A 15569-nucleotide genomic window follows, 5' to 3' on the forward strand; every position below is an offset into this window, starting at 1 on the left:
GCAGGAGGGGCTGCGCAGCACTGCCTTTCAACCCCAGCTGAGACTGGCCAGGGGTAGCGCATCCATAAGTGTGGTGACCAGGGGCAGGGAAAAAACGAGAGGATGTGACACAAGCAAAAAAGGCAGAATAAACTAAAAAAGCAAGCAGGAGAACCCAACACTCTTCTGGCAATCATGTATGTTACCTTGTGACTGAGACCATGAGTGGCGAGCCCAGTGCCAGAAAACGCACACCCTGGCCTGCAGCACCTGCCTCCCACTCCCACTCCCGTGCCTCCCCCTCCCCTTTTCCAGCCCATTCCTAACCCACATCCCAAGCAGCCCAGGTCCCGGAGGAAAACAGCCTCATGCCTGCCCGCCCAACTGCTCCTGAGCAGCAGGGAAAAGAAGACAGGGAGGCTGGGCAGGGAGCATGCTTAGAAGTGCCCTGACGGGCTTCCCCACCAAAAAATAGTGAGACGTAGGAACTTCTAGAGACACCCTTGTGCAATGTCAGCAACCACTGGTGCAGTCATTACCTGCCCAAAGAGGTGTGGGATTCGGTCTTTTTAATGCCACCGTCCCCCATGGGACGCAACCCAGGGGTGTAAGGTGTTGCCGCTTGCATTTCTTACAGTCCTGCTTTTCCACGGAGCCTGAAAATGTTCAGAGGGGTTGGGAGGCAATCCACTCCCGCCCCCCAGGTGAGCTCGATGGCCCAAGAGAGGGGTTTTGAGGCGGGGGGTCCAGCCTCAGCGCATGCCTCACCGGGAGGAGAGATATAATATATATTATATATAAAAGTTATATTAATTGGTTATCAAGTAAGACATACATACAAAATCTCAAATGGGAAATTATATACATATAGAAAATCTCAAATGGCATATATATATATGTATAGATATAAAAATCTCAGATGGGACATATGTTGCTCTCGAATGGAGCACGTATGTGTAGTCTCAAATGGGACACACATATACAATCTCAAATGAAGAACATGTATATAAAATCTCAACTGGGATTTATGAGTGTATATATCATCTCAAGTGGGCTCAGGTAGGACTACAAAGCCAGGGCCTGCATCAGCACATCCAGCAGATTTCTCAGCATTTAAATTTTGGGAGGATTTGATGATCAGAGCTGTGACACAGGTTTAGACACACTATTAGATCTGGACTTTAACAGCAGGTACAACATTTCAGCTTTCAGCCATCCCAGGTCACAAACTGATGTCACCCCATGTCCTGAATGTCCAGGGCTGTGCTGGAAAGGGCAGATGGGATCACCACCAAACCACAGCCTGACTTCAGACTCGCCACCTCTGCGGGTGAGAAAGAGAAAAGGTTTTTATAGAGTGATAACGAGCAGGCAAACCTCAGAAACCGGGAGGTTCCCACGGCAAACCAGCAAATGCTCGGTGCAGACCCTGCTGGCATCTAATTCTGCATCTCGATGGAGTCAGATGTGAGTCCTCCCTTCTTTCAGGAGGTGCCTGGCCATGGAGAGAACCATCAGCATGAATGCCATGAATCCTGACGGGAATGGGGATGCTCCTGCGTGTCCTGCAGGCAGCGCTGGATGCGGGGAGAGCCGGCAGCCCCGCAGCCCGGCACGCCAAGGGTTAACCGCCCACGGAGCAGCCTCCGGTGCTCGCTCACGTCATGGAAATACTGGAGTAACCACAATTTTCTCTGCTGCTGTTTGGCTCCGGGTCTTTCAACATTTCTACACTTGCAGGCCAGATCTCTGCTACCTGTTTTGCAGCGAGGGAGCTGCTACTTAAAGCAGCTCCACTGAGCTTTGAGGGTTTTTTTTTAAATATAGGTTATTGATATACTTTCTACTTCCAGTGATGCCAGCACTGAAATACAAAAAAAAGATCCAGACCAGATCTCTGCTACCTGTTTTCCAGCAAGGTAACTGGTACTAACAGCTCCACTGAGTACTGAGGATTTATTTTAAATATAGGTTATTGATATACTTTCTACTTCCAGTGCTATCAACACTGAAATAAGAAAAAAAAATTAACAATATCACCCAAAAAAAGAATTATCACCTGCACAATAATAAACAGGCCGTGGGGTTGGTGCTTTCTGAGTTTTCTGTGTGTTAACATTGCACTGGGTTGGACTGAACCCCTGGACAGCTCTGTCCTGCTGCCCCCCAGAGTGGCCACAGGCCCCTTCTCCCCCACCCATCCCAGTGCCCTCAGCATCAGCTGCTTCTCCTGCCCAAGGTGCTCCAGCTGAGCAGGAGGGGCTGCCTGCACTGCCTTTCACCCCAGCTGAGATGCCAGGGGAGCTCATCCATGTGTGGTGAACCAGGGGAAGGGAAAAAAAGAGAGTGAAAAGCAAAAAAAGGAAATAAACATAAAAAAGCAAGCAGAAGAACCCAACACTCTTCTGATAATCATGTATTTTTACCTTGTGACTGAGACCATGAGTGGCAGCAGTGCCAGAAAACATCACCCTGCTCAGCTCCTGCTCCAATCCCACTCCCAGTGCCTCCCCTCCCCTTTTCCAGCCCATTCCTAACCCACATCCCAGCAGCCAGTCCAGGAGAAAACAGCCTCATGCCTGCCCTCCACTGCTCCTGATCAGCAGGGAGAAGCAAGGGGCTGGGCAGGGAGCACTGCTGAAGTGCCCTGATGGGCTTCTCCCACCAAAAATAGTGAGTAGGAATTCTAGAGCACCCTTGTGCAATGTCAGCACCCACATGTGCAGCATTACCTGCCCAAAGAGGTTTGTTATTCTGCTTTTAATGCCCCAATCCCCCATGGAATGCAACCCAGGTGTTGCTCTTAATTTCTCAGTCCTTCTTTCAAGAGCCCTGAAAATGTTCAGAGGGGTGGAGCATCCACTGCCCCCCAGGTGAGCTCGATGGACCAAGAGAGGGGTTTTGAGGCTGGTCCAGCCTCAGCAATGCCTCACAGGGAGGAGCCCCTTCTCCAGGAGAGGGGCAGCCCCAGCTGGGAAAAAAGCATGGGATGCAAACACTCAGCATCTGGCTCATAGCTCACAAAAAATAACCCTTAAAAAAAACCCCAACAATATTTTGGAGGGGTATCAGCATCCCCACTGACTCTGCAAGCACTGTGTGTGGGAGACAAATCAAAGCTGGCTCCTCCAGAGGTTTGAGCATACCAAAAAGCATCAAACCACCTCATTTTTCAGGGCTGTGAAAACAGAAGCACCTCGGGGCTGCCAGCAGCCCTGTGAGGTTCCTGGGGCCCTTGGATGGGCAGTTCAGATCCCTGATGCAAATCACAGGGCAGCCCTGGGCACGCTGCTCTCCAGGGAGCTTCTGGGCAGAGAGGATCAGCCCTGGGCTTGAGAGCTGCACAGGGCAGCTGCCACCACCAGGAACATCAACCACCTGCTTGAAGGCACTTGAAGTGTCCCTTGGCCAGCCCTGAGCCTTGCCCAGCCCTGCTTTGTGCCAGCATTTGCACCCCTGGCCCCTCTTCAGGGATGTGCCATGGGGGCCATGCCAGAGGCACCACCTGGGCTGTGGCTGTGCCAGGACAGAGCCAGCCCACAGCCAGGAGCCTCCTGTTCTCACACCATCCCTGCTGCAGGAGCAGATCAAACGCAGAGTGAAAAGGCAGCAGCTTGGATGCTTCTCAAAAATTAAAATTCTCCTTGGGAGGAAGAAAGCAACAGCAACAGCAGGCATGGAGTGAGGCTTTTTACTCAAGAAAAATGGGTTTGAGGGAAGCTTTAGAAAGGGAAACTTGCTTGCAACGTAATTGTCAATAGGATTTTTCAGGGATTTACATTGTGGGGGGAGATGACCACAGAAATGGAACACTTCAAATCAGATGTGGAGGTAAGAAAAGACTTAAAACATGCAGAAAGACCAATGGTGCTGAAATGGCAAAGAGCAGAGCTGTGACCTTGTGGTGATGGCAAGCATGGCTCTAGGATGGCCATACACCCCTGGCTGGAGTAGGGACTTCAAAGGAGACACCTGAATCACTGAGGAAAAGGATTACCCTGGGAGAAGGGGGGTATTTTGCTGCTCATGGTGTTTTTGGAGGATGTGCTCCAGCCCCTTACTGGAAGCAGCACATCCCAAGCCAGCATCTGGGCACCCACAGTGCATCCAGCTCTTCTTAAATCACTGTTTTGCAGCACCAGCTCTACCACCCTCAGCTTTAAAAGCAACAATGAAATAAAAATACTCATAAAATAACACTTGTGCCACAAGGCAGTGCAACCCCAGGGGCAAACACAAGACCTGCAGGCACAATCCCTTCTCCCACAGCAGTTTCTGTGTCTTCTTTCCCTGCAAACCTTCCTTCCCTGGCTCCTGCAGCATTTAGACAGCAGATGTCAGTTTTTCTGAACCTTGCTCTTGATTCACAGTGTTTTTTGAAGGTAGGTGTGAATGCAGGTAACCTCAGAGGATGGCACGGAGATGAAAATCCCAAGTTTCCCTGTCAATTACAAAAACTTTGTGTAGTCTCTCCCCAAATTTGAAGGCACTGGCAAGGTTTGAATGCCTGAGCATGTCTCCTCAGGGAAAGGGTTTGGAGGAGGAGAAAAACCCCCCCCCAAGCCGTAGCATGTTTATGAATCAGCCTGTTCAGCGTGTGTTTCGGGGGTGGAAAGGTGGGCGATGCACACAGGAACAGAGCGCAGAGTTTGATGAGTCAGAAAATGCTGCCTTTCCTCTTCTTGCTGCCACCTCAAATACTTCAGCGTGAAATAGAAAATTTTTTTTTTTTTTTTTGCTTTTTATTATTGTCAGGAGAGAGCTGGAGCATAACCTTGGCTCGTTAGCAACCGCCAGCAGCTAATTCAGCATCGAGCCCCCGCCGCAGGCACACGCGTGTGCCGACACACACACCCCGGGAAAAGGGTGCAAACAAACCATCCATCAGTGGTGCTTCCAGCAAAACAGGGGCTCAGATGTGTGCTCATGCCTCGAGAATGAGCCTTGGTGGCATTGAGGAGAGGAGCAGCACAGCCCGGGCTGGATTTGGGCTCGGGGATGTCTCCTCCTCCCGCCCAGGCAGGCTCGGCACGCACGTGGGAAAATACACACAAGGGTTTGGGGATCCTGAGTGAGGCTTGCAGAGACACAGGGAGGGGTGGTGGAAAAAACAAGCAAATTTTCTAGTGGGCTTTGAGCTGAAGCTGGTTTGAGTAAGACCTAGACACAGCTACAATGCACCTGCAGCAAGGCACGGGCTCTGCAGAGCACGGGGTACCACGGTGGGGTCACCCCCAGAGCAGGGCAGGCAAAGAGGAGGATGGGTGAGCCCCAAGGAGGCCCAGGGGCAGGATGGTCCTGCCCAGCTGAGTTTCCAACCACAGCAGGGCTTCTGCTTCGGAGTCAGAGGAGATGAAACACAAGATGAGATAAACACCCCTATGCTGAAGCCTCGAGTTTGATCTGCTGACATTCACAGCCCATTTAGGTTACCCATGGAGCAAATAAAATTATGCATACACATTAATGCCAGCAATATCCTGCCTGAAATGGATGCTCATTTACACTCAGAAATCCATTTAGAAGAGATAAATCAGAGCTATATTTAAAGCAGAAAAATCACTTATCTGTCCACAAAGCAACTCCTGTTTACATCTGTCGTTCCTTGGCAAAAATCAAGTAATTTCAAGGGAAATTGTGTCCCTGGTTTTACATTTAGGAAGGGTGCATGCCTGCACCCTCCTGCTCAGTCTGTTATAAAATAACAGATGTGCATATTTGTTTGTTTGGGGTTTTTTTTAAAGTTTTGTGGTAAAAACAAAAAAAAAAAAACAACCTGTGGAGCTTGGAGCTGGTGGATGGGATGAGGTATGGGGAAGCACCTGCCAGGCACATGTGAGACATCCAAAGCATTTATTAATTAAAATTGACTTGGGAGGTTCAGAATTGCCATGGTGAGACCTAAATGTTCTGTGGCTTCTCCAGTTTCCTTGGCAAATGAAAGGCCATGCTGACAGCACTGATGACAGAGCTGAAACGAGAACACAAGCTCTTCCTAATGGAGAAATGTCTTCTTCCACTCCAGTAATCTGTACCACACTGCTTGGCTCCCCAGCCACGAGCTGGAGATACCAAATAATCACTATTGCTCTCTGCTTCCTCCTGCAAACGTGTTTGTGAGCCCTGGATCTGAAAAAACAATTTTAAGCTCCAAAAGAATACCGCCCCCAAAAAATGAAATAATTTTATATCAGTCACACCAATGATGGCTGCTTCTCACTTCACGTCAGAGCTCGCTGCAGCTCGGATTTTTTTAAATGCAATAAAAAAGCAGCAGCCAGCAGCTCTGTGAAGCATGTCAGGAGGCAGTTTTTCAGAAAGATGATGTATTTTAGATTGTGATTCACGACCACACCGGCAGTTTGGAGTTCAAGATTAGAAGGAAATGAATGAATGTGAGACAGGAGGGTGCGAAAATGAAAGTAGCTGGAGCTCAAGGCCTGCTCTGCACTTCGAGCCACACAAGATTATTCTTCCCCTTCTGTGCGAGCTCAAACGAGTCACCAAACTGCCCCACACTTCTGCTGCTGGAGTTTAATTTAAACCTAAACTGAAATGCAATTTAATACAGCCCACCTCCAAGCCCAGCTCGTTGTCCCAAGCTGCTCCCTTGTGGCACCCTCACCCCAAGCAGCTCTCCCAAACAGGACACTCAGGGTTACCCAGCACACCCAAGGTGCCTGCTGCCACAACACAGCCTGCAAGTTTTCACCATGCTGGACAAAACCCCCACTTTTTGCTTCAAACTAAGGTTTTAAACCAAGCAAACCACACAGGTCCCTATCTACATGGTTTTAAGCTGTTCTAAACTGTCTACGTCTCATTTGCACCATGAGAAAAACATAAGTACTGCTCAGAAATTGCAGAAGTTCAGAATTCTTGAAAACCTTCGACCACATTTCACTGAGGGTTGCACTGCCCACAACATTCAGGCACATCCCTGCGAGCTGTGCAGTACAGGAGCTGCAGAGCTGTGCTTGGAAGGTGAAGGACACAGGACACCCCAAAGTCAGCAGCTCCTGTGAGCCAACAGTGAGGAACCCAGTGCTGGGGTGCTTGGGAAACAAACTGCTAAGTGGGGAAGAGTACAGAGCCACAGCTTGCAAGAGGAGGAAGCAAAAAAGAAAAAAAAAAAATTAAAGGCAAACTAATTACCACCACTAACCCTTTGCTCTGCACCTACGTCACAGCTCTGAGCTCCCTTTGTCAAGGCAGAGCCCGGTGCCACCGAGCAGCCAACGTGCCTGACTCAGTGGTGATGATTCACTTGGGCAAACAGCAGAGGGACAAAGGCACCAGGAGCCCCACGGTGGTGATGCCCATGGTGGCACCCTGCTGCACAGCACAGACCACCCCTCAGCCACAGGCTCCTGTGGGGCCAGAAACTGGCTGCAATTATACCCTGAAATCACAGCGGCCACCTGTTTGATAAGGATGTGTTTTGCATTAAGGATGTATTTTGCCTTCAGCCCCCAAAGCAAAGGGGCTCCTCCCAGTTAACCAGACAGGTCCCCAGCTGCCCTTCTCCAAAACCAAGCCTAACAGGAGCAGGTGTGATGCTCCATTGCTTGCAGCTTGTGCAGGTGCTCCATGGCAAGAGCTCCCAAGTGCAGCCCTGGCCGTGCTGGCTCAGGGAACTGAGCTGAGGCTGCCTGGGACAGGGAGCACTGGTGGGATGGGGGGCCCTGAGCACAGCTCAGCACAGGACAGCTGCTCACAGGGCTGGAGGAGTCACAGCCCTCTGATCCCACCTAACAAACAGAAATGCAGCCAGCAATGCTGCCAGCATCTACTCAGGCTTTCCTCAGCCTCATCCGTGAGGATCAAGCAAAAAGCAGATGCAACAAGCTCCAACCCAGGAGAGAGTTTACACACCGATCTCCTGCAGAAGTTTGAGAAGGCACTCACTGCTCCAAGCGCTGGAGCAAACCACCCTAACCCCTCCTGTTTCCTAGGCAGAGTGAACGACCCACCTCGGTCACAGCCTGAACAAAGCCACCCTAAAATCACCTGGGAAGGTGCAGACACCCCAGCCAGCCCTTCCTGGGCACACGGACCCCACAAAACACACGTTTACAAATTCCCCTTCTCAGTGCCGTGAAGATGCCCAGTGCTCGCAGAGGGTCCCCCGGGTCAGTGTGACACGGGCAGGACACGGACGGTGTCCCCACCACCGCTCCCTCTTCCCACAGCACCCACAGCCAGGGCTGAGGTGGGGGCGAGCGAGATCCCCCCCAGGACACCTCTCACGGCTCTTTGGGGCTTCCCCCTGTCACCCGCAGGCAACGAGACCTTCCCCTCCTTCCTTCCTGGTAACGAGATATCGCCGTCCCTCCCCGCTTTCTGTCACTCCGCCAGCGGAATTAACACCCCGCTAATTGCCGACGTTCCTGGCCGCCCGAACCCGCAGTAATTAGCCTTCAATTAAAGCCGGTAAATATCGCCCTGATCAACAGGTGTCCCGCGGCACATCCCCAGCGATCCTCCGCACAGCCGGGCCCGGGAGGATGCTCCGGGGGGGACCCACGGCAGCACCCCGGACCCTTCCGCTACCGGCGGGGAGGATCCCGGTCCAGATCCACAACCACATCCCGGTCGACATCCCCATCCCGGCGGGGAGGATCCCGGTCCCAGTCCCGGTCCCGGTCGGGTCGGGTCCCAGCCGGGATGCCGGTGTCCCGTTAGCGCTGCCCCGTCCCACCCCCGCCCCGCATCCCCCGGCGATCCCGTCGCGCCGCACTGACCATTGGGGCCGTACTTCTCCCGGTTGCGGCGGACCTGCTCCGGGCTGAGCCCGCAGCTCTCGCTGACCCCGAAGCGGCGGAGCACGTCGAGCACGGGGATGCTGTGCGCCGCCTCCATGCCCCGGCCCGGGGCTGCTGGCCGGGGGCGCAGGAGGCACACGGGGCGCCGCTCGCACGGCGATGCCTCGGCACCTCTCCGCCCGCCCGGCGCCGGGCCCGCCCCGGCACCGCCCCGGCACCGCCCCGCTCCGCTCCCCGCCTCCCCCGGGGCCAGCACCGCCCCCTCGGCAGCCCCGGCACCGCGGGACCCCCGCGCTGCGGCTCCGTCCCCGCTGCCGCCCGGGGCAGGGGTTGGAAGGGACCGTAAAGCTCATCCAGTGCCACCGCTGCCATGGCAGGGACACCTTTCACTGTCCCAGGCTGCTCCAAGCCCTGTCCAACCTGGCCTTGGGCACTTCAGGGATCCAGGGGCAGCCCCAGCTGCTCTGGGCACCTGTGCCAGGGCTCCCCACCCCCCCAGGGAAGAATTTCCCCCTTATATCTAATCTAAATCTCCCCTCCTTCAGCTTAAAGCCATTCCCGCTTGTCCCGTTGCTCCAGGCCCTTGTCCCAAGTCCCTCTCCAGCTCTCTTGGAGCCCCTTTAGGCACTGGACAGGGCTCCAGGGTCTCCCTGGAGCCTTCTCTCCTCCAGGCTGAACAGCCCAGCTCTCCCAGCCTGTCGGTGTCTTGTCAGATTTCCAGGCTGAGCAGTGGGCAGGTTTGTGGGCAGTGGAAGCAGTCCAGAGGAAATAGCTGTGTCTTAAGCAGTTAAGAGCAGAAGTAAAGTTTCCATCACAAAAATAATAGAAATAATATTAGGAGCAATAGATGGAGGTGGGAATGCTGCATGGGCGCAGCTCACTGTGGGGTCTAAGGGGGCTGCCTAAGAGTGATGTTCCCTGGGTCCCCTCCAGCACCCTACTTCCAGCTGGAAGCTGAGCATGGCTCAACCCCTCTGCTGGAAGCACAGCAGTTCCATGCCCACTGCCTTTGGTGGGATCAGGATTGTCACTGTGTGATAGCAGCAGGAGCCCTGGAATTACAAATCCCTGCCTGACACTTGTGGAAACCACGGACACTGCTCCCACCAGTGCACTGTGTCCAGAGAGAGGCAGCTGTGCTGGGCTGCCTTTGTCTTTGGGAATGGGAGATGTAAATTGTCACTGCTGGGAGACAGAGAAAGCATCCAAGGGACCTCCTGTGTGGTACCACCTGAGCACCAGCCTCACTGTGCATGTCCCAGACATCCTGGGACATCCCACACTTCACACTCCTCAGTGCTCCTTGTCCCCACAGAGAAAGCAGAGCATCCATGTTTGAGGAATGGGCTTATCCTGGAGGCTCTTATGTTTTGGCAAGGATTTTTCAACCTCACTGCCCTGTTTAGCCAGGTTCCCTGTCCCCTTGCTGCCCAGCTCCAGGTGGGCCAGAGCTCCAGTTACACCTCACAAGGGCTTCACATCCCTCTTTGCCACAGGCTACTTAATGACTTCCAGCATGAAAATTACTGTTTTTAGCAGCTTCCCCATGCAGCAGAGACCACCAGCAGCACCATGACAGCTACCCTGACCTGGGAAAGAAGGGTTGCCCCCAAAATCCACAGTACAACCCAGCTAAGGGTCACCATCACCACCACCACACCTGCAGGACTCTTTGATGTTGTGCATCTGACCCGGCTCCCTCACTCCAGCTCGTCCATGACCCAGCTCAAACCTGCTCCCAGTGACTCTCCCCATGTGAACACCAACTCCTGACTTTTCAGGTACTTCCAGTTTTCCCACTGTTGCTGGAAGAAGCCTGTAGTTGTTGGTGACTGGCACTGCTCTCCAGCTGAGAGGGTGACAAACCCAACTTCTGCACAAACATATTCCAGGCAGAGACAGAGCAGCCAGTGCCAGGAAGGGACAGCAGATATCTCAGGGAGGAGCTCTGGCTATGTAAATTCACTCACAGAAAATGTCTTGCAGCTTCCACTGGAGTGGAGGTCCTGAAGCAATGCAGGTTCCCTTTTCAAGTTTGATAAACTCATTTTTTTGGTTCACCACAGCTGAGGTGTGGGAGGCAGAGGCTGCTCCAGAGCTCAGCCCAGCATGTCCCACAGGCCCTCCTGCAAGGAGCACCTCTCACCAGTCACATTCCTCTGCCTCTCATGGGTGTTTTGGGAGGAAAAGTGCTGTTCCTGCTGCTGAGCCTCCCAGGCAATCGTGCTGCCCATGGCCAGAGTCTGCCCCAGAGCTGCCTGGCTCATGGGACTGGGTGGTTCACAGAATCCCAGGATGGAAAAGACCACAGTAACTCATCTGGTTCAACATTCCTGCTCCAGCAGGGTCATCCCAGAGCACATGGCACAGAGTGTGTCCAGAGGGTTCTGGAATATCTCCAGTGAGGGGGACTCCACACCCTCTCTGGGCAGATAGTTCAGTGCTTGGTCAATGTAAATTAAAGAAGTTCTTCCTCGTGTTGAGGTAGAACTTCCTGGGCATCCATTTCTGCCCATCATCTCTTGTCCTATTTCTTGGCATCACTGGGAAGAGCCTGGTCCATCTTCTTGACATCCTCCCTTCAGACACTGACAGACATGGATGAGGTCCCCTCTCAGTCATCTCTTCTCGAGGCTGAAGGGCCCAGTTCCCTCAGCCTGTCCTCATTAGAGAGATTTCCACCAGGTGCCTGGGAAGAATTGATGGGATGTGAAAATCCACAGCTCCTCACCTTGCTCGGGTCAAGGACACAGCCTCAGGCTGCACCAAGGGAAATATAGGTTGGATATTAGGAAGAAGTTTCTCACAGAAAGGGTGATAAAGTTCTGGAATGGTCTGTCTGGAGAGGTGCTGGAGTCCCCATCCCTGGCTGGGTGTGTTTAGCAAAGCCTGGATGTGGCACTGGGTGCCAGGGTTGAGTTGAGGTGTTGGGGCTGGGTTGGACTCGATGATCTTGAAGGTCTCTCCCAACCCAGTGGTTTTGTGAATTCTGTGAAGTTCATCTCAGGGCAGAGGGCAGGTGGCAGCTACAGGAGCCAGCCCTTGGATGTGCCCTTCCCACCTTTCCAGGGATGTCACAGCCACCCCCGAGGTCACCCAGGAGAGCAGCTGAGAGCCCAAGGAGAGCAAACCCAGGGCTCACCACCCCCAGCCCAGCAGCTGCTGCGGCACCAGGAGGTGTGAATCGCTCCTGTCAGCAGCTCTCACCTTCCTAAATCAGCCCTAAATCATCAGGGTGATGTGCAGCTGCCCCTTGTCCTGCTCCCACACCCTCCCCTGGCCCCAGGGCAGTCACACACAGATGTATTAACTAATTAATTACTTCATTAATTAGAGGTGGCAGTGCCACTGCCGTTTGTCACTCTGCTCCAGGCTTCCTCTCACTGCATACCCCAGCTCACAGGCAGCAAATCCCCATCCACAAGGGAGAGGCAGGAACAGATTTTTTTTTCCTTTTTTTTTTCCCTGCAGCAGCTTAGATATTTGCTTTTCCTATGGAGAAAAAGAAAATAATTCTCCTTGAAATAACAGTTTGAGGCTTTTCTAAATGTTACACGCCAGCTGACCTTTCAGAGCCAGGCTTAGGGGTTTATTTCTAATCCCCTGACCAGGACTTGCAGCAGCTGGGGGTCAATCCTGCTCCCTGAGGGCTCAAACACCAATCCTCACCACCAGGATGCTCAGGGCTGGAGCTCTGGTGTTCCCACCCTTCCTGGACGTGTATTCCCTTGGCTGTGCATCCTGTGCTGCCCTGTGCAACTCTGGGAGGTGTGGGAATGTGGTTTACCAGGATTTGGCTTCCTGGAGCACCAGGGCAGCCCCTGGAGGCGGCAGGGAAGCAGCAGAGCTGCCGTGCACCCCACCAGGGTGCAGGGGATGGTGGGGCTCTGCAGCACAGGGGCAGCAGTGCCAGCTCTGCAGAGCCCACCTCGGGCCGTGGGTGACACAGAGGGACACCCTGGGAGCACCTGGCCAGCACAGGTGGCACATCTGGGGACAATGAGGACAGACAGACTGTCTGCACAAGGATTTCCTGTGGGAGGCCACGGCTGCACAGGGCAGTCCCTCTCTTTTCCAGCTCTGATGGCTCTGACAATGAGGATTCACCCAAGTGCCAGACTTTTACAGCAGCAGCTCTTTTAGCTTTTCTTCCATGGCCCTGACCACAATTTAGCTGCAAGTGTGGCTTTCCCAAGTGCAATTCCCCATCTGGGGCATGTCAGGAATGGCTGCCCAAACTAGATTTGAGCTTTGATCCTGTGGTATTTCCAAATTCCCTGGCATTTTCCCCCAGCAGCACACTTAGGAGCCTCTGTGTATGAATCCAGACCAGTACTGGCCCATTATTATATAATTTTTTAAAACTGTATTCCAATTCCTTTCAAAGGCAGGAAAATACATTAATATCCATTAAAGGGGGAACACCACAACGCTCACTCTGACACTCAAGTGGGTTTTTCCCTGATGCAAAATGCCTCCTGGAAAAAAACCTGCCTTTGTGGCGTGTCATTCCTGGGATTTTGCTGGAGTTTAGGAAACAGAGAAAACAAATAACACAACAGGAGGCTCTCAGGCAGCTCCAAGGGTCCCTCACATACCTGGGGCTGGGTTCTTGGTAGAGGTGGTTAATTCAGCCTCTCCCTGTGGGCAAAATTTCACTGCATGTTTCCTTCCAGCAAAAGCAGAAGCCAAAAATGGAAAAAGGTCTGGTTTGCAGCAGGCAGAAGGAATGATTCCTGCTCTCCATGGAGATGTGATGTTCACCAAGGGGAGGGTGAGGGCTGGAGACTTCCTTGGCCCTGGACCAGCATCACCAGGGTTTGCCTCTCTCCTTCCCATCCTCAGCACTCTGCCCAGCAGGAGCTGCAGGATATCACAGCCAGGATGTCACTGACCCCTCCAGCTGCTCCTGTCCCTTGGCAGGGGACAAACACCACAGTGGCTTTGAAGCCAAAAATGCCCACAGGATGTGGGGATATAACCAGGGGAGCAAACCAACCTCACCCCTCCTCACCCAGGTGGGGTGGGTGGGTGGGTGCCCTGGGGCTGGCAGGAGGGGACATCAGCACCAACACCCTGCATGGGATCAGGGGCTGGGATTATACACATTATTCCTTTTTAATGGAGAAGAGAGGGAAAAGGGGAAACAGGGGCTTTCTGACTGTGTGAGCCCTTCCTGCAGTTTCCCAGGAGACTGAGCCACGCTGAGGACAGGAGAGGAACTTGTCCCATGCCCTGCAGGTCACCAGGCTCACCCTGCTGACCCCTGGGGCTGCCCTGCACAGCATCAGAATAATGAAGGAAAATTTAAAATCACCAAGGTCACCTTGCTGGGGCTGCCCTGATCTCAGCCAGTGGCTGACCTGCACAGCGTAATAATAATAATAATAATAATAATAATAATAATAATAATAATAATAATAATAATAATAATAATAATAATAATAATAATAATAATAATAATAATAATAATAATAATAATAAAGTAAATTTAAAAACGTTTCATTTAAAAATCCAACTTTTAAAACACTTTAAGGGAAAAATTAAAATAACGAGGTTTTAAAAAGAAAAGCTTAAAAAGTAATTTAAAATTAAAAAAAAATTAAAAATAAAAATTAAAAGCCACTGCACCAGCCAGCATGGGAGAGAGGGAGTCAGGATGTTCCAGCTCCACCCCTCCAGCTGCAGAGATCCCCCCAGGGCTGTCACACCCTGACACCGAGGAGGGAACCCTGCATGTGTCACTGGGGTGGAAAACAAACTCCATGCACAGCCTGGAGCCGAGCTGGGCAATGAGCATCCTGTCACCCTCCAGGCTCCTTGCTGCCTCTGAGCCACCAGAAATGTCCCCAAAGAGGCCACTTGTGCCCTGTCTGCAGCAGGGGCTCAGGGAAGGGCCCTGCAGCCAGGCTGGGAGCCCCAGCCCTGCTATTTTTACCCGAGCAGCAGGCGGGCAGCAGCGCCTTTCCTTCCTCTTTCCTTAGTGCTGAACAAAGGGAAACCAGATAAACCTGCACCAGCCCTCGGCTCCGAGGCAGGGAAGCCCTCGAGAGACAAAAAAAAGGCAACCCAGCAGATTTCTGTGCAGTGCTGGGATGGATGGCTCGGGAGGAGGGCTGGGGAAACACGGCGGTGAGTGTGCACATGCCTTCGTAGCCAAAAAAATGCAACTGGGAGGAAAAGGGGCTGGTTTGACTGAGAAATCAAGCTGGAAAAAGCAGGGAGAAATAAAAGGCAGCAGCAATTTGTTTTTTTTTTTTTTTTTACACCCCAAAAGTCCCAGGATCTTGTTCCAGCACTTCTGAAGGAAACAAAACAAAAGGGAATTCTTCCCATGAAAGATTTTGCTCTATGTAAGAAGGGGAGGAATCCCAAATGACAAAAATCATTGGGCTCTTTGGGGAGGAGGGACCAAAACAAAAGTTTTTTTTTTTTAAATTGTGGCTCCCTTTATCACAATTTTTACTGTATTTTCATCTTGAAAGGAGAAGCCAAGCCATCACCACCCCAATTTGACACCCACACCAAGAAAATTTCTCAACCCTCTGAAAATTTGCCATGAATTATCCAACACACTGCCACAGCTCCAGGACACCTTATTCCTCTAGGTGCACTGATCCCCCAAAACACACAGGCCATGTCCCTGCACCATCCCCCAGAAAACACCAAGGTGTTTTGCATGAAAACCTTGGAGAATGGGCTGTCAGCCAGTGTAATGGCTGCACTGACAGCTTCAGGGGGTGGCTGTGTTTTGCAGGTAGTCTGCAAAAGAAGTGGAAACAATATGTGGAGGGAGGTCTGTAAGTGTGGATCTATTTATAGCTT

At 52.3% G+C, this 15569-nt stretch overlaps 1 protein-coding gene across 2 annotated transcripts in view; it reads right to left on the bottom strand.

The window, feature by feature from the left end:
- The window catches only part of ATP2A3 (ATPase sarcoplasmic/endoplasmic reticulum Ca2+ transporting 3), a 59006-nt gene extending 50083 nt beyond the window's left edge, over positions 1–8923 (bottom strand). For both annotated transcript variants that reach the window (XM_030231172.2, XM_030231171.2), the window contains exon 1: positions 8724–8923. In XM_030231172.2, the coding sequence (XP_030087032.1) occupies positions 8724–8841 (118 nt within the window). In that variant the 5' untranslated portion in view covers positions 8842–8923. The remainder of the gene's footprint in view (positions 1–8723) is intronic.
- Between the last annotated feature and the right edge of the window lie 6646 nt (positions 8924–15569).

Source organism: Serinus canaria, chromosome 19, assembly GCF_022539315.1.
Source record: "Serinus canaria isolate serCan28SL12 chromosome 19, serCan2020, whole genome shotgun sequence".
In the NCBI taxonomy this organism is placed as follows: domain Eukaryota; kingdom Metazoa; phylum Chordata; class Aves; order Passeriformes; family Fringillidae; genus Serinus; species Serinus canaria.